Source organism: Narcine bancroftii, chromosome 1 (genome assembly GCF_036971445.1).
Source record: "Narcine bancroftii isolate sNarBan1 chromosome 1, sNarBan1.hap1, whole genome shotgun sequence".
Lineage (NCBI taxonomy): Eukaryota > Metazoa > Chordata > Chondrichthyes > Torpediniformes > Narcinidae > Narcine > Narcine bancroftii.
In genome coordinates this window covers 28885454-28911316 of record NC_091469.1, presented here as the reverse complement: position 1 = coordinate 28911316, position 25863 = coordinate 28885454, and the positions used below count along the sequence as shown (strand labels likewise).

At 44.0% G+C, this 25863-nt stretch overlaps 1 protein-coding gene and 1 long non-coding RNA gene across 3 annotated transcripts in view; one reads left to right on the top strand and one right to left on the bottom strand.

The window, feature by feature from the left end:
- Window positions 1–444: 444 nt before the first annotated feature.
- Window positions 445–25656, bottom strand: LOC138756726 (uncharacterized). The gene is made up of 2 exons (XR_011353229.1): window positions 25472–25656; window positions 445–594 (listed from the first exon to the last, which is right to left on the bottom strand). It is a non-coding gene; the product is annotated as an uncharacterized lncRNA (long non-coding RNA).
- ptbp3 (polypyrimidine tract binding protein 3) overlaps window positions 25359–25863 on the top strand; it is a 112301-nt gene continuing 111796 nt past the window's right edge. For both annotated transcript variants that reach the window (XM_069923089.1, XM_069923081.1), the window contains exon 1: window positions 25359–25631. Coding sequence is in view for 1 of the 2 variants with exons in the window: in XM_069923081.1 (XP_069779182.1) it covers window positions 25624–25631 (8 nt within the window). In the remaining variant the exon portion in view is untranslated. The remainder of the gene's footprint in view (window positions 25632–25863) is intronic.

Sequence of the window (25863 nt, the reverse complement as noted above, 5' to 3'; positions counted from 1 at the left end):
TGCACAATTTCTTTTATAGTTCTGGATTCAGATTTTAGCTCCTTTCATCTCTTTGTTAAAGCCATGAAATGTGTTCTTCTTTTAAACAGTAGGAACATGGGAAGCGGTGCACATTTGACATTATTGTATTTACAACTGAATAATTTTTCCTGAAGGAACTTGGGACATTTCAAGTTTGTGTTTGTGCTTTTGATTGATGGATAGATTAATTGTATATGGAGATTAAGACATTTGGTTGGATGGATAAGAGAGAAACTTACTCCTCTGTGAGGCAATAGAATCTTAGAACTTTTAGTGTGAAGTCAAATAAAGGGCCGTGGAATAGAAATTTTCTAAATTTAGATTGATGTGTTTTGCTTGGAATGATTAATTAACATAATGGAAGCAAGAAGGTGGAGAAGATGCAAATCCATCATAATCTAACTAAATGATGGAATAGACTCATAGCTTGAATGGCATTTTATTCTCCTCCTCTGTGAATTACCTAAATAAAGGCAAATGTTCTTCACTGCACACTTTCTCATGATGTTAAGGATAAGGAAATGTGCCAGGATACATTGTTGACCCATTCAATCGAACCTGTTCAGACAGGATCTGTGGAGAAGCAACAGGAATAAGAGTAAGGAACAATTCTATCAGTGGTAAATGTTAATTTTGCTTCTCTTTTCACCATCTACTAACAAAAGTTGTTTTTAATTATCTTTAAACATGAAAATAGAATCAAACTTACATTACTACTAAGTTCAGAAAAGTTTTTTGATTCACAGTCCAATCTCACTTCTCACTCCTCCAAGTTCACTAGTTACAGGCAATTCTTATACTGTGCACAGAACTTAACATTTATGAATTTCACTAGGCTTTGGTGCTTGAAAGGTAAATGGTTACCGCTCGGGAAGGTTCTTGTTGGTTTTCAGAGAGATTTGTTGCTCGTTGGATACCACAACTGATTCCTTCAGATCAGTCACTTCAGTGTCTTGCCGAAGTAATTTGCCCCATCAGGGTTTTCAGGTCACCACAGAGTTCCTTTTTTTTTACCTTATTTCAAGTGAAACATTATGCAGCCAGCCATCTCCTCCTGTATGGGCCACAAGGACTTTGACCAGGCTGAACTAAGAAATCATAACCTGTCTTCAAAATGGGGTTTTTCCACAAATTTGCCAGCTTGTCCTATTCTAGTCCCAGCTGCTGCTGCTGAACTGAACTCTCTCTCTCTCTCTCTCTCTCTCTCTCTCTCTCTCTCTCACTCAGAGAAAACCTAGAACAGCAAACTGCACTCAGACTGCGGCACCGGACCAATTTTCTGAGTTTGTTCATCTGTTGCTTTCCAATAAATCATTACTCCACAGCATGTCCAATTAACACCTACTTGTGAAGTCCTTATAGGCACTCTTCAAAGTTTTTGGCCTGTCTGGCTTGAGCAGAGCTCTGGCATTTTAAATGAGATCAGTTTTGAAGCATTTGTATCTATGTGTGACCTAACTAAAAAACCTGCCATAATCTATCTCCTTTAAAACACAATTGTATATACAATATAAAATATAACATAATCTATCACACAGTCCTCTAAGAATTATAAAGTTAATGCTACCCTCTTGCTCCTTTCTCATTGTTTGCCAATTATTTTATTTAAATCAATATCTAATTCCTTTCTGCATTATTGAAAATACTTTCACTGTTATATTATTAAATATACTGCATATGTAATATACAGGTAGTATAACCATATAACCACTTACAGCCCAGAACAGGCCAGTTCGGCCCTACTAGTCCATGCCGTAACAAATCCCCACCCTCCTTGTCCCACTGACCAGCACCCGGTCCATACCCCTCCAGTCCTCTCCTATCCATGTAACTATCCAGTCTTTCCTTAAATGTAACCAATGATCCCGCCTCGACCATGTCTGTCGGAAGCTCATTCCACATCCCCACCACCCTTTCCATAAAGAAATTTCCCCTCATGTTCCCCTTATAATTTTCCCCCTTCAATCTTAAACCATGTCCTCTAGTTTGAATCTCTCCCACCCTTAATTGAAAAAGCCTATCCACATTTACTCTGTCTGTCCCTTTTAAAATCTTAAACACCTCTATCAAGTCCCCCCTCAATCTTTTACACTCCAGAGAAAAAAGCCCCAGTCTGCACAACCTTTCCCTGTAACTCAAACCTTGAAATCCTGTCAACATTCTCGTGAACCTTCTCTGCACTCTCTCTATTTTGTTTATATCTTTCCTATAATTTGGTGACCAAAACTGTACACAGTACTCCAAATTTGGCTCACCAATGCCTTGTACAATTTCATCATAACTTGAATTATTCAAGGGTTTTGTTCCCAAGTTAATTTTTCTGTAAGTTAAAGTGGGCAATTTAATTGAGGACTAATTAACAGGGAAAAAATTTTTTTTACTCCCCTGCATTAGTACAATGGCATGGAATCAGAATCAGAATGCCCTGCATTCAATAGCTAGTTTTGAAGATGATAAAGCATCGATAATAAAGAATTTTACAATTGTCAATGAAAGTCATTTGCCTTGTTAGTTTCCAAAGCAAATCTCTCTAGTGGTCATCCACTGTGAATCTACACATTGACCTTTTATGCGAGACTTTAAGTGTTCCAAAAATCTAATACAAATATCTTTACTGGTTAGGATATTCTAAATACATTATATTTATTTTCATTGTACAGTTTACCCAACATAGAATTTAGAAAATCAAGAATATACATAAAAATTGAGTCAAGGGTAGTTCTGTGAAAAAAGTAATTGGAAAGACAATGTTGCAAATAGTCAACATTCCTGAAACATTGCTAAAAATATAAAGAGCTAAACATTTTTCTCAAGGTGAATTTCAAAAAGACACAATTCAAAAACAACTCTTTGACTATGTACAATGTAGAAGCATTGGAAAAAAAAAGTGGAACTGCAGTGTGCTGTGTGAGAGCAGTGGAACAGACTGGAGACACTGGAGTCGCAGCAGAATGTTTATTCAAACTTTGTGCACTCATTTATCAGGCTGGCAGTTGGACCATGCATCTGCCCACTACTTGCTTCATGCCAATGCAAGCCCATGCACCAACTTCTGCTTTGGAATGGAAGAGACAGATACGCGCCGCCATCTTTGTCGCGACTTCCCAGCCAACGACATGTAACAAGCGGGACCGGTCCGTCGCGACAGAGTTGTGCGCCGCTACATAACCCCAACCCCCTCTCCCCAGAACCGGTACTGGTGTCGTCGTGGTGCTTCGGAGGCCTGCCCCGGCTTCTGTACTTGGACCGGCTGGGTCTCATCCAAGTAAGCCAGCTTGAGGTGGTCCACTGTGAAACATTTCTCTTTGCCCCTGATATCTAAGTGAAAGTGGAGGCCATTCTGCAGAGCACTCTGTAGGGTCCCTCATAGAGACGCTGGAAAGATGCTCTGTGTCCACTCCTGTGCACAAAAAAATAAGCACAAGACATTAAATTGTGGGGAAGATGACTGTGGGGGATAGCCATGCTATGAGGGTGGTGGGGGGGCCAGGGAGCCAGTTTTCTCCTGGATACGCAGGAGTGTGACTTCTCTGTCTTGGGCCAGATCGATGGGAGGGGGGAGAAACTGTCTTGGGATTTAGAGAACCTGCCCATAGAGCAATTCAGCAGTGGAAGTATGCAAGTCATCCTTGGGGGCAGTGTGGATCCCCAGGAGGACCCAGGGTAGCTTGTCCGACCAGGCCGGACCCTTGAGGCATGCCATAAGGGCAGATTTGAGGTGCCGATGGAACTGCTCCACTAGGCCATTGGACTGCAGGTGATAAGTAATCATGTGATGGAGCTGTGTTTCCAGGAGTTTGGACAATTTGGTCCACAACAAGGAGGTGAACTGTGCAACCCGGTAGGTGGTGATGTGGGAGGGGACGCTGAATCGAGAGACTCGGATGGACAGAAAAGCTCTCGCACAAGTTTCTGTGGCAATGTCAGTAGGGATCGGTCACCTTTGGCCAGTGGGTGTATCGGTCTACCATTGTGAGGAGGTAGCGGTAGCCCTGCGAGACAAGCAGTGGCCCAACAATGTCCACATGGACATGCTGGAAATGGCGTGAGGCTGGCTTGAACTGCTGGGTGGGGGCTCAGGTGTGCGTTTGCACCTTTGCCATCTGGCAGTCCAGGCGGGCCCGTGCCCATTCTGTGATTTTTTTACGAAGCCCATGCCAGACGAGACTGGTGGAAATCATCTGGACCGTGGACCAGATAGAGGAGTGCAACAAACTACATATGAGGTCGAAAACCGCCTTTTACCATGGTACCACTGGGCGGGGGTTAGCTGTGGAGACGTCACAGAGGATGCTGGTGGTGCTGTCATCCAAGAGCAGGTCCTGTGACGGCCTTGTGGAAATAATTCATTTCTGGGTCTGACTGTTGGGTCTGGGCCAACTCATGGAAGTTGACACCCTGTGAGAGTGAGCATACGGCTGGTCTTGAAAGGGTGTCTGCGACGATGTTGCGTTTGCCAGAGAGATGGCAAATGGAGGTAGTGAATTCAGAGATGTACAACAGTTGCCTCTGTTACCGGGCAGACCACGGGTCTGAGACCTTGCTGAAGACAAAGGTTAACAGTTTGTGGTCGGTTTAAATGGTGAAAGCTCGGCCTTCTAGAAATTACCGAAAATGGCGGACGGCGAGGTATAGGGCAAGCAACTCCCTGTCAAATGCGCTGCATTTGTGTTCTGGTGGGCATAGGTGTTAGCTGAAGAAAGTTAACGGCTTCTAGGTGTCGTCTACCCATTACTCGAGGACCGCACCCATACTGTACGCATCAACCGTGAGTGTCGTGGGTGCATCCATCTGTAGGTGCACGAGCAAGTTGGAACCAGCCAGGGCTTCCTTGGTAGTGGCAAAGGCTGTGGCAGAGTCTTCCGTACAGTGGAGATCCTTGGTGGAGGTGGTGATTAGGTCGAAAAGAGGGCCCATGATGGCCGCGGCATTGGGGATGAACCTGTTGTAAAAGTTGACCATCCCTACGAATTCCTGTAGGCCTTTGAGTGTGTCTGGCATGGGGAATAGGCAGACAGCATCCACTTTGTCAGGGAAAGGTACTGCTCCATCTCCAGTGAAACAGTGTTCCAGGAAATCGATTTTTTCACAGCTGAACTGGCACTTCGCGGGGTTGATCGTGAGGCCAAACTTGACAAGGCGGGCAAAAAGGTATCGAAAGTGGACTAGGTGTTCCACCGGTGTGCTGCTTGTGATCAGAATGACTCCAGGTAAATGAATAGAAATGGCAGGTCACACGCTACTGCGTCCATCAGTTGTTGGAACATCTACATAGCATTTTTCAAGGCAAATGACATTCTGAGGAACTTGAAAGGGCCGAACAGGGTGACATTGGCCATCTTTTGCATGTCCTCTGGACGTACTGGTATCTGATGATATCCCCAGATGAGGTTAATCTTGAAGAAGAGCCGGGTGCCATTGAGGTTCACAGTGAATTTCTGGATGTGGGGTACTGGATATTGGCCTTGGACTAGCTTCATTTAAGTGACAGTAGTTGCCCCACGGTTGCCACTTGCCATTGGCCTTAAGTACCATGTGGAGGGGTGAAGACCATGGGCTGTCAGATCTGCGAACGATGCCCAACTTCTCCAAGTGCATGAACTTTTTTTTGGCCAACTTGAGCTTGTCTGGCACCAGACTGTGGGCTTGTGAAGGAATGGGGGGAGGGTAATGGTCTCGAAGTGGCACTGGACGCTGTGTGGCCGCTGTGTAGAACTATGGGCGGAGTATGGAGGGGAAGTTGGTGCGCAGGCGGGTATAACGGTTCTCGTTAGTTTCCACCGCAGCCAGGTGGGTGGCTGGTTCATTCGACGTGCCGAGGGGGACTGTTTGGAACGTCTCTTCGTGGGCCAGGCACTTGCCTTGAAGGTATACCAGCAATGAGTATGCCCGAAGGAAGTCTGCGCCTAGCAGTGACTTGTCAACTGCCGCCAAGGTGAACTGCCAGTTAAAGTCTGTTTCCCGAAACGTAGGAGTATGCGTTTGTGGCTGAACATTGCGATGGTGGAGTTGTTGGCTGCCCAGAGGGTGGGGCTGTGTGGTCTTGTGGCATCTCCAGGGAAGTGGGTGGAATGAGGAACCTGTGTCAATGAGGAACCTGTGGCCTGAGATGGTGTCCCATACATGGAGCAAGCTGTTCTTCCATCCTGCTGCCACAGCCACTAATGGTGGCTGGCCTGCTCATTTCAGGGAAATGAGCAGGGTTGATGATATTTGCGTGGCCCAGCTCCCCAACACTGGTGGTAGAAGCATAGGTGTTGGTCTGTGGGGGCCTGGCTCTGTCGGTTGCTATGGAGCTCTGCCAGGGAGCTGGGCTTATGGGCTGGCTCATGTCGCAGTCTGGTTACCTGCTGGACAATTTCTGTCCCCAAGACCGACGAAGTGTAAGAGTCTGGTCACCCTGTTGTATGTGCTGATAAGGAGGGTTTTTAAGACCATATATTTATCCTCCTCAGGTGGAGCTTGAATTAGGTCATCTACGTGGGCAGCGGTCTCCTGGTCGAGTGAACTAACGACGTAGAAGTACCTCATGGAGTCAGAAGTGATCTGCTTGATTTGGAACTGAGCCTCCACTTGGCCAAACCTAGTGCAGGACCAGTTGGTCCAGAAGGTCGGCAGCTTCAACGCTATGGTGCCAACTGTTGCTGAGTCCATTTGGTTGAGTCTTCAAGTCATGGAGACTCGTCGGGGTCACCACTGTAGTGTGCTCTGTGAGAGCGTGGAACAGACTGGAGATGCAGGCTGTTAGCTTGCGTGTCACAGCAGAGACAGGTACGTGTCACCATCTTTGTTGTGACTGCCCCACTGACCGCACATAACAAGCGGGGCCAGTTTGTCACGACAGAGTTTTGCACTGCTATAAGACCATGACATTGAATAAATGATACTGATGAACAGTTCTTTAAAATTTACTCTATATTCAAATAATGTTTGTATCCAAATGTAAATATCCCTAATTAGAAATAAACACGTAACCAGAAGAAAAGACATAAATATGTGAATTCTTGGAACAATGTAAACATTTCAGGGGCAAGAATTAACCAGGTAATATGATGGCTTAAACTTCAACAAAGCTTGAACCAATATCCTTGCAGGAAAATTAATAACTGAATAAACTTCAGGAGGACTGGAAAAGGCAAGGAGATAAAATTGATAACTTGGAAAACAATACTTAATTAAAAATACAGTATTAAGAATGCTAGTAACTTTGGAAGCCAAGCTGAATGAGTCAGTAAAAAAGCAATCATGTTGTGGAAATGTAAAATGATGCCAAGCAAACAAGATCCAAGTAGTAATCTCTCCTTAGTAATAGACAATGTACAAAGAATAATATTTAAACACTCAAGTTGTGACAAAAATGTAAAATCATGATATGTATCAGACAAAATTAAGATGGATGGATATCATTCATAGGTATTTTTGCAGTGTGTGTTATCTTTTTCTTTGGCTTGCCTTCGCGGACGAAGATTTATGGAGGGGGTAAAAAGTCCACGTCAGCTGCAGGCTCGTTTGTGGCTGACAAGTCCGATGCGGGACAGGCAGACACGATTGCAGCGGTTGCAAGGGAAAATTGGTTGGTTGGGGTTGGGTGTTGGGTTTTTCCTCCTTTGCCTTTTGTTCGTGAGGTGGGCTCTGCGGTCTTCTTCAAAGGAGGTTGCTGCCCGCCAAACTGTGAGGCACCAAGATGCACGGTTTGAGGCATTATCAGCCCACTGGCGGTGGTCAATGTGGCAGGCACCAAGAGATTTCTTTAGGCAGTCCTTGTACCTTTTCTTTGGTGCACCTCTGTCACGGTGGCCAGTGGAGAGCTCGCCATATAACAGGATCTTGGGAAGGCGATGGTCCTCCATTCTGGAGACGTGACCCATCCAGCGCAGCTGGATCTTCAGCAGCGTGGACTCGATGCTGTCGACCTCTGCCATCTCGAGTACTTCGACGTTAGGGGTGTAAGCGCTCCAATGGATGTTGAGGATGGAGCGGAGACAACGCTGGTGGAAGCGTTCTAGGAGCCATAGGTGGTGCCGGTAGATGACCCATGATTCGGAGCCAAACAGGAGTGTGGGTATGACAACGGCTCTGTATACGCTTATCTTTGTGAGGTTTTTCAGTTGGTTGTTTTTCCAGACTCTTTTGTGTAGTCTTCCAAAGGCGCTATTTGCCTTGGCGAGTCTGTTGTCTATCTCATTGTCGATCCTTGCAACTGAGGTCCTCCATTAGCCAGCTCCCCATCATGACTACCAGCCCCACATCTCCATCGGGCACACAAAACTCAAAACGGTCAACCAGTGTGTGTTATAATAGAAAAAAAAATCACAACAAAATACACGAGAAGTTAGCTCTGTAGCCATTTTCTGTTTTGACAGGAATACAAAATAATAAAGAACCGATGTCAAAATAGGAAGTCTAATATGTATGGCATCATTGTGAAAATGAAACAAGTTAAAATCTGCAGACAAAATTAACAAGGCAGAATTATAATTGTTTTAGTTTTAATTACCCAATGGTTTATTAATTGCTGATGAGATATTTATGGTATTAAAACAAAGTTTTTGCACCAAGTTCAAAAAAATCTAAATGTCACCATGAATACAGAAATGTACATCCTTGCTCTAAATAATAAAGAAGAATGAATAAAGTGAGTTAAAGTAGATGAAGATTTAGACTCATAACAATTTTGGAATCAATAACAAATAAAGATAATTCAAGGGACACATGATAGAATATAAAAAAAATAGTACAGCACAGGAACAGATTGTTCATCCCAAGTGTCTATGCCGAATATGATGTTCAAATTAAACTAAAACTCTGCTGCATGCATGTGACAGATATCCTTCAATTTCATTCCCTTCATATTCATATATCTAGAAATTTTAAAAATACTATTATTGAATATGCTTCCACCATTACTGTTGGCAATCCATTCCAGATCCCCACCATCTTCTGTGTAAAACATTTTCCCCACACACCTCCCTTAAGTCCTCCCTACACTCTCCATCTTAAATGCATGTCCTTAAGTAACATATGCGATGTTTTTTAGTTGGGAAAAGATTCTGTCTCTCTACCCTATGAACGACTCTCGTGATTTTATGGACTTCTCACATGTTCCTCCTCAGCCTCCTGCACTCCAGAGAAAATAACTGGTTTGTCCAACCTCTCCTCATAGTTAATGCCCTCTAAACCAGGCAACATCCTGGTAAATCCATTCTGTACCCTTTCTAAAAACTCCACACCATTCCTGTAATGAGATAACTTGCATTGCACATGTAGTCCAATTGCAGCCTAACCAAAGTTTAATATTGAAGCAAAAAGTTAGTTTACATACAAAATATTATCTCTGCCCATAATAAAAAGAGGGAGTATCAGAAAATAGAAGCATGTCCCCAATGAGAATTATTTAAACAAATGTGGTTGGGGTAAAATTTGTGCAAATTTTATATGTGAAAATAGAAATAAGTCACAAGAGTATGAAATAAAATTACAGCATCATCCATGTAATGTAAACATACATATCAGTTGTTGTGAAACATGAAAGTCTGCAGGCACTGTGATTGTAGGAAGAACACAAAAATGCTGCAGGAATTCCGAGTCCTTTGTCAAGGCATTCCTTGACCTAAAATGTTGATTATATGTCTTTAACTTCTATGGATACTGCAAGACCTGCTGAGTTCCTCCAGCATTTGTGTTTTTACTATCCATTGTTGTTAGTTTTCAATAAAGTACACACACCTGTTCTGAAAAGGCTGATGTTAAACTTGGTTCACAGACCACTACCAAAATCTCCAGTGTGAACATGTTATAGTTCGTGTTCCATCCAGTGAGTCATTAATTATATGTTTGACCTCTTTATAGCAATGCCAGTGGTCAGATACAATAATGTTAAATTGGGAAGGTAAAAATCATGATTTTTTTTTGGCAATGCTTATTTAATACCGTAATTGTTAAATACAACATTAAGTTCTTGTAAAATGATACCACTAAGGTTGTCATTTCAGATTTAATATTGAAACAATTTTCCGCTTGTTAGTCCAAGTTTCAGTCAGATCTTCCAGACATTAGGCAGACAACACTAGCAATCAAATTCAAATATATTTCATGTTAATAGATCTGATGCAAACAGAGATATCAACTACAAATTCCTGCCCTACTGAGTCCAATATGGGCAGATCTTTTAAATACTTTACATTCAGGCCGAAGGATGTCTCAAACTGCATTGAATTATTAATGGACCACATATTTTATCCATTTGCAAAAGTCTTTTATCATTTTATCTATTCCTCAAATTTAAAATAATTGAGCCAGTCAGCTCTTATTGAAAATATCACCACAACTCATCTTAGCTGAACAGTTACATGGAAAACAAATTAATGCTGGACCTGTGATAACTCAAATAATAGTGATATTTCATTTTTTTACAAGATGAACATCTCCTTTTGTGTCACCATTTCTTAAATACATTTGAATCCATTCATAATCAATCCAAGTTCAGCCAGATTTTTGTATTGAAAAATTGAGTGGGCATTGAAAAAAAAATTTCTTCAAAATCTGGGCCTAGCCAGGGCAGCCATTTGCAGCTCAAGCTATTTGCAGGTCAAGCTATTTGCAGGTCTTACTCCTGCTATTCATCAGTATCTGCCCAATAAGTGTGAAACAAAGACAAAGAATTGTATCCAGTGTTCTTTATTGAATGACAGAAAACCAATTTTTCTCACTGTAGTTTTCTCTTGAGAGATGAGAGACTTTCTGGAACATCCCACACTTAACTTTGTTGTAATAACACGGAGAGCAGTTAATCACACAATGGAATGTTTAATAGTACAGTCCTGGATCAGCAATGATTGTTAATAAGCAATATTTATACCTTACACTAGCTGTTGCCTTCTTGTGCTCACTATATAATCAGAGATTCTAGACCGCTCAGTTAATATTGTTGATTTTCTGTTTTTCCTCCAGTTTAATATGGAGATGTGTTCCTTTTAAAATAAAGCACTCCAATAAATTTGACTTTGAGTATTAACAGTCAACTGAATTAGTATTTAAAAAGTTAAAAATAGTTTCCACAGAAACCTACAGCTATGTCCCAAATATGTGATAAATGCACCCTTTCTGAAACACATGTTGTACTTTAAATGGAGTGTATGGAAAATGTATGACAGTGGAAGAATACAATATGAATTGAGTGAAACAGAAGGAAATAATGAGATAATTGTAGCAACAGGTGAACCGACTCACGGAGTTATGGGCAAGTCCGTGGTAAATCTGACTGTGAGGGCTCTGGGTGCGGAGCTAGCCCACAGCCTGGTGGCTGACGTCATAAAGGACCCAAGAGTCACAAGTATCATTAGGTTCCAAGGGATTTAAGAGTACGCGGGAGTTCTATTAAAGTCAGTTGGTTCAACTCACTTTCGACTTCGTGTGGTTCTTTCACTCACTGCATGCTTAATGTGATTACATTGGTGACTCTGACGGTCCAAATGGCATTTGGACCCAACAATGACCAACCCAAGCATGCAGAATGCAGTTTCACTGAAACTGCTGACTTTCTGGACCTTGCAGTCGCAATGTCTGGTTTGAACAGGCCGAAGCCAAATTCCAGGTCAGGCAAGTCTTCTCAGACTCCACAAAGTACTACTATGTGGTGGGTTCACTCAACCAGGAAACAGCAGGCCGAATCATCGACTTCCTACACCAGCCACTGGTTGTGGACAGATATGAAACAATCAAGGCACTCCTGCTCTGTACTTTTTGCCTTTCCTGCTATGAGTGCGCTGTGCAGTTGCTCCACATGGACAGCCTAGGCAATCACGTGTAATTGGCCTTAATGAATGAGACGCTGGCACTAGTAGACAGCCATAAGCCATGTTTACTGTTCGAACAAGTCTTTCTCAAGCAGATGCCATAAGATATCTGCCTCCTCATTGCTGATGAAGATTTCAGTGACCCAGGCAAAGTAGCAGCCCACGCAGATATCCTGTGGCACACCAAGCACCAATTGCTGCATCACGCTCTAAGGCCCGGGACTTCCCCATGCCATCAACAAAGCCATTGATACCTGCAGCAGGTTGGTGTTTTTACCATCAAAAGTGGGGTTCAGGAGCCCACCATTGCCACCCACCCTGTTCTTTTCCGGGAAATGCCGGGGCTGGCCGTCACTAATGGCTAAGGCAGCTGGCCACCATGATAGCCTCCTTTACTTATGGGACCAACACTCTGGGGCAAAAATTAGCATCTTGCCCCCCTTAAGTCATGACACCCATGCGGGGAAGTCAAGACCAGTGTTCACCGCTGCCAAACACAGCAGTATTTGCACATATGGCACACAAACCATCCCACTACATTTCGGTTCCAGCCATTTCACCTGGTCGTTTCTATTAAAGTCAGTTGGTTCAACTCACTTTCAACTCTGCGTGGTTCTTTTGCTTGCTGCATGCTGAGTACTACTACAATATGATGATTCTGTTTCTTCAAGAACACATTGTTAACAATGTAAGAAACATGAGGCGGTCGGCCAGCCTGCCCAGTCCAGCGAGGTCATGCCTGAAGTACTGCATTCCACCACATTCACCCCTTCTTTTTTTGGATGAAGTCCAGCGGGATAAAGCAGAGCAATGTCCATTGGCACTGGTCATGTAGTCAGTTCATAGGTTCAACCGATCCGGTGGTTTTATCCGGCACTGCATTCGCTGCAGCACCGGCTGTGTCATCGGTTCCTGTGGAACAGTGACTTGTTCAGCAGGCTGGGTATTGGAGGGCTGAACTGTGTCTGTGTGTACCAGTTCCATGGGGGGTAGGGGACTTGTTTGTAAGGGTGGGGGGGGGGGCAGGTGCTTGAGGGGTTATGGTGGTGGATTCACTTTATCATTTGTCGGGGTAGTCCCTGGGGCCGAATGGTCATGGACAGGGGCTACTGCGTGCATCTCCTATGTCGTGTCCCCAGCTCGAGCCAGGTTCTGGATGAAATTGTGTTGTCCAATCCATCTGGTACCGTACAAGAATATACTGTGGGTTAGCATGCAGGAGGTGCACTTCCTCGACCAGTGGGTCTGCTTTGTGAGTCCACTTTGTGGGTCCTAACATGCATCTGGAGAAGCATCGGCCCTGAGGTCGTCAGCCAGATTGGCAGTGTGGTTCCCAACGCCGCCCTCTTAGGGAAGGAGAACAATTTTTCATGTGGGGTGGCATTAGAATAGGAACCTGGTGACGTGCAGCACTTCTGGAAGGACCTCTTTCCGCTGAGAGACAGGCATCCCTTCTGACTTGAGGGCCAAAAGGACTGCCTTCCAGATTGTGCCATTGTTCCTTTGGATCAGTTTCCAGCTTCTCCAGTCTAATCACCTTGTCCATGATAATTAAAATTCTGATTAATAAACTGTGATACAATCAGTGACCACCCACAGACACGAAGCAAGTAGTCAAAAGATTTATTAATCAGAAAACCTTGGCACGTCTCTACATGCTGCTGGCTCACGTCTAAGGCAGGTATGAGGGAGGAGACTAGGGTATCAGCCTTTATTAGGGATCTTACAGGGAGAAGCTACAGGTTCGAAAGGCGGGCCAGCCCGCCCAGTCCAGCAAGGTCATGCCCAATACTGCGTTCAACCATAAAACACAAAAACTACAGATGCTGAAATCTTTAATAAACAATGAAAAATTGAATGAATTCAAATGGGTTTGGGAGCATCCATGGGTAGAAATGATCAGTTAATGTTTCTGGTCAGGACTCTTTTAGAGTCAAAATTTTGGGATGGGAGTCTGAAAGAAGTTGAATTGGAATAATCTCATGCATTTTAATGACCTCAGAATGCAAAGACTATCTCCATTTCCTAATATAAAATAGTCACATTGGTCTTCCAGGCTGAGCATCTTTGAACTCAAATATAACATAAGATTCCAGGAGGTGCTGACGTATACCACATGCATTGTTCTAGCCAAAGCAGGGGACAAGGAGCAGGCAGGATTCTTACCTCTGATTTCTCTGAAGCAATCACTACCTTTAGTACATGCCAATAGAACCAATCCTGCCTCTTGAGCTAAAAACTCTCGAGTTGCAATCAGATGGCTATTTTGGAAAGATAATTTCAGCATTTCTGAAATCATATTGCAATAAATGATATCTCCAGAAGTGGTAAAAAAAAGAAAAAGAAAATACAAATCTTTCTTGTTCTTTTAATTCAGCTAAACCAAACAAAAGTACATTTGAAATTTTCCTCATAATCCAAAAACCTTAAAACATGAAGGTGTTTGCAAATTCAAATATTCAATTGATGTGAAGCACATGTCCTTGCAGAGTCCACTGTCCACTGGGCAATTAAAGACAATCATCAGTTAATTAATTGTTGCATTGATTGATTAATTAGCTAATTAATTAATTGGAGACAAATGAAGACTGGGTAGTTACAACAATAACTACTGTACTATTTTGCTTCCATATCATTGATATTTTATTAAATAGTTGCTCCTAAATTCTAATTTATTATATATTACATGGTTTGCTTTGAGTTTTCTTTAACCAAATCTGCGATAGTGACAGATGAAGAAAACCTTGCAATGTTTCAGCAAGTCAGATGTAAATAATATCATATGCTCCAGTTATTGCTGCAATCTCTCCAAAGCCTTTTCTCTTTAACCCTTGTTCTATTCTACTTCCTTTACTTATACCAGGCATTTTTTTTCTAAATTAGTCAATTAGATACTGAACCCTTTGATTCTTATCTGTAATTGGGCAAGGCTACACTTACATGATTCAGTTGGCAGTCAGTGTAATTGATAAAGAAAAGAACCATGGCACCATGAAGTTAGTCTGCTTTTACCTAAACTTACAGATTGCTAAACACAGAATGAAAGCCTGGCATGTTTCTCTGCCACCTTTTGAAGCCTGAAAATCCCTTCCTGGTATGCCACAGAATCATTGCCACAAAAACACTGAACATTTGAATCTGCTGTAAACACTAATGTTGGGATCCCTATATGTCTCAAAATATACTCAGACCAAAACAGGTGAGCTCCATTCACTAATTGATAAATAACCCAGTCGAATAAAAACCTAATTTTATATGTTGGATGTAATTTCTGGAATCCTTTTTAGATGCATCTTAAAATAATAATGAATATTTTTAGTTCATATAAAAACAAAAAAAAGTCAACCAATTCTAAAACACGTATCCTCACATGCTGTGCAGAGAACAAAAACTACTTTGGCATAAGGACTTCAGGGCTGACATTCTCATGCCACTAGGGTTTTCCCTTGGCCAATGCTAAATACCTAATTTATTTTTGCATTTTATTCAAATCAGATAAAACAGTGTGTCTTTGACTGTAGATAATAGAGCATTTTATGTGATTATTTGTATGGTATCCTAGAAAGAGATGCAATTTTTGTGTGTACACTTCCAATTGGACTATGCACTTGTTCAGTCTGGCTGATGCCTATCCCCAATGAACTTACTGAAGCAAATCGGTGTCCACATACCTACCTGCCAATTAACACATGAATAAATTGACTAGTGTGTCTTACATTATTCTTACAAAAGTTTTTTCCTTGCCTGCTAGGCTGTAACTACTCATCAGTTCCAAGCCTCCTCGAAGAATAGCTCTTTCCAAACAAATGTCTTGTATCTACCTTTCATCAATCATTCTCTCATGAACCCTGTTATTTTAAAGTTTCTTTTCATTGTATATCAGTAGTGTTTTGTTCAACAAAGGCTTACACAGTATACTTTTGAATTTTGCAATCCATTTTCTGTCACTCCCCAGCCAGAAGGAAGCAGATAAGATTGACTCCCATCCCTGGGTAATTGAATAAATCATTTCACTTTTTAACACATTTATTATTACACAACAATGTAGCTGATGGAATTGATACTCCAGTTCCAGCCTTGGCAGGGACATGGTTATTGTTTGTTTAAAGCTTTGGTACAGCCAAATCTGCTGTGAAATATCACCAAATATTTCTGGAGAAAGATTAACACAATTCTATTACAGCACCAGCGACTTGGGTTCAAATCTGGCACAGTCTGTAAGGAATACATTCTCCCTATCTCTCCATATGTTCTCCCTGTCACTGTGTGGGTTTCCTCTGGATGGTCTGGTTTCCTCCCACTCTCCAAAAACGTACAGGGTTTGTGAGTTAATAGGTGTATTTGGGTGGCATGGACTCATGGGGTGGAAGGACATGTTACCATGTCGATTCTAAAAAAAAATGGATATTTTTAACAAAATATTATCAGGGGTGATGTCGCACTGATGTTCCAAAAGAATTTAACTGCCTTGAAAATGAATGATGTTTCAAAAGCTGTGTGAAACATTTTACTTCAAAGATGCACCTTAAAAGAAAGAAACAACTTTAAAATTACAAAACTGGGGAAACAAATGTGAAAGTTGATTACCACGGTGTATAATGTCCAAAATGCATGAGTAGCATGAAAATATCTCTATGGCTTCAGCAAGTAAACATTTCAGTCCATATGTAAATTGTAAAATGCATATGACAGTAAACTCAACATGATTATATACCAACTGACATCACATTGAGTTATTTAATGTACAATAGCAAAGTACATCCACATCAAGTACTGAACCAATTTCTGATTGTAATTCTTGTATATTTGTGCATAAAAATTATCCATTACAACGCTAACTTCTTTGAGAAATACAAAGTGAAGTCACGAGGATGCCCTGAACATTCAAAAGATCTGTCTGTTGGATGAGAATTTAAGACAAAGTCTCAATTGCTTTCTTATGAGAGCATAAAAGGTTCCTGAACATTAATATGAAGGAGATCAAAACCTCCTGATTGGTGGAGGAGCCTCAGATTTTTACATTTGTATTAATGAACTCAATGAAGTATCTAGGATTGCCAACAACACAAAGTAAGTTCTGGAGGACACAGAGTATACAAAAGGATAAAGTTATTGATTTGGCAAATAAGTGGCAAATGAAGTGTAATGTGGAGAGATGTGAGGTCAGAAAGGGAAAAATGTAAAAGCAGAACAGCACTTGTGTGACTTTTGTATATTAGTGCTCTAAAAAAATCTGGTGTACTTCTGCGAGAAATTTATAAGTTTAGTCTGCATGTAATGTAAAGCAAGTATTTGGGAAAGAAAATAGGATGCACGGGGATAATTACAAATATTTTCATTCATATAATATGCACCTGCACATAATGCGTAGAAAATCTTAAACTAAGTAAAATATTTTCATACAGCACGCACACACATAAAATGTGCAGGTGTAGTATTATTTGGTCCTGTCCAGTACCTTCATAATATCTCCTATAAAAATCACAAAAAACAAAGCGATCCATGCGCAGATAACATTATTAGCCTGTCGAGCTATCACCTGCATTTGATGTAGCCTAATCAGCATAAAAGGCCCTTGCATTTAGCGCTACCTTTGAGATCTAGAGTACCGGTAGTTTTGACAATGTGAGGAGTCAAACACAAATCTTACACTGCTCATTTCAAACTGAAAGTTGTTACCAGAGCAGAAGACGCTGGCAACAGAGCAGCAGCAAGAGAGTTCAAGGTTGGCAAATCATCCATTTGCAAATGGAGGAAAGAGAAAGATGAGCTTGAGAGGATGAATCCACAAAACCGCGCATGTCGTGGCCCAAAAGCTAAATGGCCCCATTTAAAGTCTAACTTGAAGGAGTGGGTTCTTAGTCATAGAGGGCAAAATCAGGCTGTATCTACAGTCATCATTCAGATGAAAGCAAAACTATTGGCACATGAAAGAGGCATCCTGGATTTCAAGGTGGGTTTCCCCTGGATATCAAAGTTTATTAAGCAAAATAGATGGTAGGTAAGAACTAGAGCAACTGTAGGTCAGTGACTTCCAGAAGATTGAGAACAAAAATCCATTGATTTTTACAGCTTCGTCATCAATGAAATTTGCAAACTTAAAAACACATCTGTGGTCGTCATTAACATGGATAAAGTCCCCAATGGCCTTTGACATCCCTGTCACAAGAACTGTGGCTGCTTCTGGAACAAAATCTGTGGCCATAAGTATGACCGGACATGAAAGGTCGTGCTTTACTGTAGTCCTTGGCTGCACTGCAAGTGGCACTAAATTGAAGCCAATGATCATATTTAAAAGAGTAACATTGCCACAAGAAAAAATGCCCAAAACTGTGAATGTGCACTGTAATAAGAAAGGTTGGATGGTCTCCAATGTTATGAAACTGTGGAAGGAAAGGTGTTACAGGCCTTGACCGGGTAGTTTTTTTTCCAAAGAAATTGTTACTTATATTTGATTCCATGGCAGCTCACAAAGAGCATTAAACACAAAAGACTATAAATTCTGTCTGGGTGGGTTGACGTAAACAGCAGCCACTCGATATTTCCGTTAATCGTCCGTTCAAGATGTTCATCAGATGAGAATGAGAGAAATGGATGCAGAATGACACTCATGAATTCACCCTAGCTGGATGGTTGAAAAGAGCAATCTATACTGAAGTTTGTAAATGGGTTGCCAGAGCGTGGGGTTCAGGTGACACCAGAAACTATATGCAGTTGATTCAGAATAGCCAGCATAGTAGTGACAGCGATGACGTATCAGTATGGACTACAGTGATGGTAGAACGGATACAGGCTGTCCTAAAGTATTTTAATGAAGGGAGTGAACAATCTGACTTTGAAGGATTCAAAGGGGTTGCGGATGATAATGAAGAAGACTAATAAATGACATAATTATTTTAGTTGTGATATGTTTTTTTGACTTAAACGTATTGCCCAGCAATTTTAGTTGGCTATTTCAGACCTTGTATGGTTTTTTGACTTTAACATGTTGTTGTAGCGGTAGCTACCCGGAGGAAACATGAACAGAAACCATGAGCTGGAGTCAGTTTCATTTCCAACTGATTTAATTCAAAAGCCCATGCTGCGCTTTAAGAGGCAGCTGCCAAGTCCCGCCCCATGTCGGCTGTGGTGCGATGACGCAGTCGAGAGCGCGCGCGGTCCACCCCAACCATGAAGGAGCCCGAACCGGGCAGCGCCGTCTTGATACAGCTGATCCACTGCAATGTGTCATACACGGAGCCGGATCACCTGCGTCACGGTGTGCGCCGCCACACAACTACCCTCACCGGCTCTAGTGTCCTGTTGCCTTTAGTGGTTGCCCTCGCCGTTTAGGCTGTGCTGTGATGATCGGTTGGCTGAGGTTCAGGTGTGCTGCCTTCAGCCTGTCTGCCGTGAACAGTTCCTCCCTACCCCCAATGTCCAGCTTGAATGTCTTGCCCGAGTTGTATAGGACCTTGTATGGGCCTTCATAAGGTCGTTGGAGACGAACACAAAGTCTGTGGCAGATAAATCTTTGGGGATACAGGCTGGCCGGTTGCCATGGTGCAAGGGTGGGGGGGGTGCAAATGAGGCTAACCTGTCCCATAGGTCCTGCAACGATGCCTTCCCTTTGGTGCCTGAGTCTCAAGATGGAGGGAAGAATTCACCTAGTCGGGTTAGAGGGATGCCATAAACCAATTCGGCGGAGGATGCCTACAAATCCTCTTTGGGTGCCAACCTGATGCCTAGCAGGACCCAGGGGAGCTTATCCACCCAATTGGGCCGTGAGGGCTGACTTCATGTGGAAGCTTTCCACGAGTCTGTTGGCTTGAGGGTAAGAAGCGGTGGTGTGATGTAGCCTGATGCCCAGGAGCATTGCAAGCTGAGTCCAAAGTGCCTCACTGTCAGTGGATATGTTCGCTGGTACACCAAACCTCATTATCCAATGCATGAGCAGCGCCTGGCGCAGGAGTCGGTTGAGATGTCCTTCAGAGGGATGGCTTCCGGCCATCTTGTGGTGAGGTCTACCACTGTGAAGAGGTAATGGGCGTCTCGGGAGATAGGCAGTGGGCCCACAATGTTGATGTGGATATGCTCGAATCATCTTTTCGGGCCATCAAAACGTTGGACCGGGCTCTTGACATGGTGGTACACCTTGGACGTATGACATTGGGTGCAGTTGTGAGCCATCTGTGCAATCTGTTTTCTCAGGCAATGCCTCTCTGCTACCATGTGGGCTGTGGTTTTAATGGACAGGTATGCAAGGTCGTGAATGGTTTTGAAGACCTGGTGCCTCCATTGTTGAGGCACCACCGGGCACAGCGTGACAGTGGAGATATCGTATAGGAGCGTGAGGTCCTCAAAACGGAAGCCAGTGATGGCTGTGCGGAAAGCCTGCATCTCTTCGTCCTCTTTTTGAGCCTGTGCTAGCTGACAGTAGTCTAGTCCAGGGGCTAAGGACTGGATGGCGGGCTGTGAAAGTGTCGGCCACGACATTGTCTTTGCCAGCGAGGTGTCGGATGTCTGTGGTGAACTCGGATATATAGGATAGATGGGACTGTTGGCACGCCGACCAGGGGTCATTGGCCACGGTGAAGGCGTGGGTTAGGGGTTTGTGATTCCGTGAACACCATGAATGGCCTGTCTTCCAGGAAATACTGAAAGCCCCTGATCGCCAAGTAGAGCACCGTGAGCTCCCTGTCAAACGTGCTGCATTTCAGTTTGGAGGTGGCGCAGTGGCGGCTGAAAAAGCCCAGCAGCCTCCACTGATCTTTGACCGACTGCTCCAGGACGCCACCGATGGCTGTGGCCGATGTATCCATGGTGAATGCTGTGGGTACGTTGGATCTGGGATGGACCAGCAGGGTGGTGTTGGCCAGGGCATTCTTTGTCACAGTGAAAGCTGCATCGGCCTCCTCCTTCCATGTTAGGATCTTGTCCTTGGTCGATATCATGGCGAACAGCAGTCTCACGATGCGAGCTGCCCCCGCGATGAAGCGGATGTTGAAATTGACTATCCTGGTGAATTCCTGGAGGCCTTTGAGGGTGTCAGGATAGGTGAACTGGCGTATAGCTGCGACCTTCTCTGCTGATGTTGCTGCGCTATTCGCAGTGATGGTGTGGCCCAAGAACTGCATGGCATCCTTCCAGAACTGGTATTTTACTATGTTGACCGTGAGCCCAAATTTTGACAGTCAAGCAAAAAGCCTGCGGAGGTGGGCTTTATGTTTATCGCGGTCCCTGTCTGCGATAAGGATGTCATCCAGGTAGATGAACACAAAGTCTCTGCCTACTGCATCTATCAAGCGCTGGAAGGTTTGCGCCACGTTTTTGAGATCAAAGGGCATGCGGAGGAATTTAAAGAGTCCGAAAGGGGTGATAATGGCCGTCTTGCCGATATCAATAGGGTGGACTTGGATTTGATGAAAGCCGCATACCAAGTCGACCTTGGAGAACTCCTTCGCGCTGTGAAGGTTGCCTGTGAAGTCCTGTATGTGCAGAATTAGGTAGTGGTCAGGCGTGGTGGTGTCATTAAGGTGGCGGTAATCCCCATAAGGCCACCAACCACCCGAGGATTTGGGGACCATGTGTAGTGGGGAAGCCCACGGGCTGTTGGATCTGCGGACTATACCCTTTTCCTGAATCCGGGAAAATTCCTCTTTGCCCAACTGCAGCTTGTCTGGGGCAGTGTCCTGGCTTTGGTGTGGAGCAGGGTGAGCTGTCTCAATAACTATTGCCCAGTAGCACTTACATCTATACTGTAATGAAATGCTTTGGTAGGTTAGTCATCACTAGAATTAAATTGTATCTAGAAAAGATCTGGATTCACTGTAATTTGCCTACCGCTACAGTTGTTCTAACAGATGCAATCTCACTGTCTCTCCACTCAGTCCTGAAACACATGAACAACAGCCATACGTACATCAGGCTGCTTTTCATTGGTTACAACTCTGCTTTCAACTCCATCATCCCCTCAGTACTGGTCAGCAAGCTTCAAACCTGGGCCTCTGCACCTCCCTCTGCAATTTAATCTTACCTTGACTCTATCTTTTCTCACCTGGTCCAAACTCTCTCCACCAACATCCACGATACCTCACATGCTCTCCATCTCTTAAATTACTTCAGATTCCCCAAAGTGGATCGCCTCATTTTCACATGGTTGTCCAAACCCTTTACACCTCCATCCCCCATATAGAAGGTCTGAAAGCATTGCTTCTTTCTGGACCAGAGACTTGACCAGTCACCCTCTACCACCACCTTCTTCCACCTGGCAGAACTTGTCCTCACTTTAAACAACTTCTCCTTTAACTCATCTCACTTTATCCAAATCAAAGGAGTAACCATGGGTACCCACATGGGTCCCAGGTACAGCATGCTTGTTTGTGGGCTTTGTGGAGCAATCCATGCTGCAAGCCTACACAAGCAAGACCCCCTAACTCTTCCTCTGCTATATTGATGACCACATTGGGGCTGCCTCATGCACCGCAATAAGCTTGTCAATTTCATTCACTTCGTGGCCAAAATCTACCCTGTTCTCAAACTCACTTGGTCCATCTTCAACAATTTCTTCCCTTCCTGGATCTCCTTGTCTCTATCTCAAGAGAAGTTTTCCACCGACATATATTACAAAGCCTCTAACTCCCACAACTGCCTTGACCTCGCACCCTGTCCCCTGCAACAATTCTGTTCTCTTCTCTCAATTTCTCTAGCTCTGCTGCATCTGGTCTCATGATGATGATGTCCAGTCTAGATCTTTCAAAATGACTGTCTTCTTGCACAAATGTGGCTTCCCCTCCACCACCATCAACTCAGCCCTCATCTCCTCCATTTCTCGCTCATCTGCCCTGCCCCCTCTGCCCTCAGATGCAACAAACACAAAATCCCCCTCATCTTCACCTACTTCCCCACCAGCCTCAGCATCATTATCCTCTGGAATTTTCAGCACAAAGAACAGGATCCTAATACCAGACACATCTTCCCTTCTCCTCCTCTTACTGCCTTCCGTAGGGACTGCTCCCCCGTGACTTTTTCGTCCACTCATCCCTCCCCACCAATTGCCCACTGGCCCCTTCCCCTGTGGCTGCAAGAGCTGCCACACTTACACGCACACTTCCTCCCTCGCTACACTCCGGGCCCGGCCCCAAACAGGCCTTTCAAGTGAAACAAGACTTCACTAATGTATCTGCAGAATTGATTTACTGCATCGCGTGGCCTTCTCAACATCGAAGAGACTGGGAGATCACTTGGCTGAACACCTTTTGTCCCGTCCGCACCAATGACAGAGACCTCTCAGTAGCCAACCATTTCAGCCTGTGTCACACTCCTGTACTCACATGTCTGTCCATGGCCTTATGTACAGTCCCATAAAGACCACCCGTAAAATGGAGGAACAACACCTGATTTTCTGTCTGGGCACTCTCCATCCAGATGGCATTAACATCGACTTTTCCCGTTTCTGCTGTCCTGCTATCCTCTTCCCTCACCTTCCCCCTTCCACCTCTTCTCACCTTCCCTCCCTATTCACTCAGCCATCCCTTGTCCCCTTGCTTGATGCTCTCTTCCCTCCTTTCTTCACCTATTACCTCGTGCTTTTGCAACCACGCCTCCCCCCACTTCTTTTGTTCAAATGCCTGCCAACTTTTTTTCATACCTTGATGAAGGGCTCAATCTCGAAACGTCAGATATGTATTTTCGCCTTTGGTATATAAAGGACACTTTTTGACCAAGCATTGTATTGTCTCTTCAACCACAGTGTCTACAGATTTTCATGTTTTACTTCTGAAACATTGGGTATCCTTTCCTCCCCATGGATGTTGCATTACCTGCTAAGTTTTTCCAACACATTTGTGTATTACACTTAAGCCCAGTATCTGGAGATTTTCTTGTCTCCCTGAGTTTTAATATTAATTGTGCTGGCATGATGGTGTTAGAAAATGTGTTCTTTCAGGTGATCTGACACAGAATTGAAGGCCCACAAAATGCCATTTGCTGTTGACCTGTTGCAATAATTGAAGGAAGTCTAGGACCCTCTTGAGACAGTTGATTTGCTTCATAATCAACCTCTCAAATTACTTCATTCCAGTAGACCTAAGTGCCACTGGCAAATAGTCATTGAGGCAAGTCATCTTGCCATTTTTGGATGTCCTTTTGAAGCAGGTGGGGACCTCAGACCAAGGCTGTGAGAAGTTGAAAATGTTTGCAAAAGCTCGTCACTTGGTCCATGCAGGTTTTATGCACACGACCACCAGTGGGCTGGTCACTACACTCGCCTGAAGATTCTTTTCATGTGAATGTGCTGCATGTCTAAATTTAAATTAAAAATTTTAATTCAACCTCAGAAACCGGAAGCACAGAGTCGCTGGGGTCTGTGGTAGCTCATGGTGGTGCATTACTGTTTTCCCTTTCAAAGCAAGCATAGAAGGCACTGAGCTGGTCTGGAAGAGGTGTTTCACAAGGCACTTTCAGGTGGCCAAAATACCCCGATGTAAAGCCGCACCTTCTACCCCTATGCAGCTGTCGGGAGGCCACCTGAAAGTGGAGAGCCCGGCCAGGAGGAGCACTTACTTAACACTCCTTCTGTAGGTATAATCTCCGGCTGCACCTGAAAGCAGCAGTGGAACTACGGCCACAGTCCACAGGAGCCGGAGTTCGCTCGGACGCAGCTCTCCTTCAGCTGGCGCATTATCTGGGCCCAAGCACCTGAAAGCGGCTACAGTTAATGATACTACCTTGTTTTGCTTTATAGTATGTGATGGTATGCAGACCCTACCACAGCTGCCAAGCATTCTTCTGAATCTCCAGCTTAGTCTGGAGTTAACTTTTTGCATCAATGTCAGAGCTTCCAGTTGTGCAGAATTTAAAAAGACTCAACTGCTGCAAAATACCTTTAATTCCTCCACCCTACTGTCATCATTGAGAATGATGGGACAGTGTTTTCCTTCTGCTGAGGGACAAAGAAACTTACATCTCACTCCACAAGTTAAAAAGTACAATGACTGAAAAAAAAATCAAAGATCTGTGGATCCTGCAAATCAGAAAGTAAATGAAATGAATCATACCAGGCTCTAAAATATATTGCCCAATGGCCACAACTCTATAAAATAATCTGTTAACCATACTTCACAAAACTGCAAGAAACTGTGATTTCCCTGATTGCAATGAATTCGTTAAATGATTTTAAAAAAATAAACCATCAACTCATGAAACACAAGCAAGAACTGAAGTGGTATGATTTCTAGCTGCGCTCAGAGAAGCAGACAACACTCAACAAGTCAGAGAGCATCCGAAGAAAAGAGAAACGAAATGTTTCTGGTCCCGCACGGCCTGAATTGTGCGTTTCTAATTTTTCTTCCGATTGGTTTCCCTCCCCATCATGTTGTGGACGCAAACGGCGATCAACCAGCGCCGTCAACGACGAGGGAGCTAAACATTGCATTGAGAAGGGAAGGCGTCGTCTAGATGGGTCATTGATAAAGGGATGCACAAGGTTGCGCCGAGTCAGGAGGCGGCCTCTTGTCAAGGCCCGGTGGCCATTTTGTGATCATGAGCCTGAGTCGAGACCGGGTTGCAAAGGTGGAGCTTCTCTTCCGCCCGCCCCGTTCCTTCCCAATCAATCACCTCCCTTTCCGTCAGCCTTTCGCTCTCTGGCACTCCTCATTCCCTTCGGTATTACTCACGGCGGGAAGTTGCTGCTGACGCCTTCTCCTCCGAGCCCACCGCGTGTTTGAAAAGCTCTGCTCGTGGCAGCAGCGCCAACGGCCGCCCGCCAACCGCCGCCATCGCTGTCCCTTCTCGTTGTGTAGCTGAGCACCAGGCGGGCGTGTGTGCGATGGACGGGTAAGTTGGCCGTGGCCTTCCCCCATTTCCCCCCCCCAACCTCCTCCCCCCCCTCCCCCCCCGGCCCTTCCTTCTCGGCCGCGGGCTTACGCTGGCGCCCAGGCTCGACGACGCCGTCTTGTTTTCCTTTTAAATTTCTTATCGGGTGTCTGGAATGACTTGACTGGCTTCGGGTTAAAATGACATTGTGTTGGGGTCTCAGAACAACCGGTCGGTCCACTTGGAGTTTTAA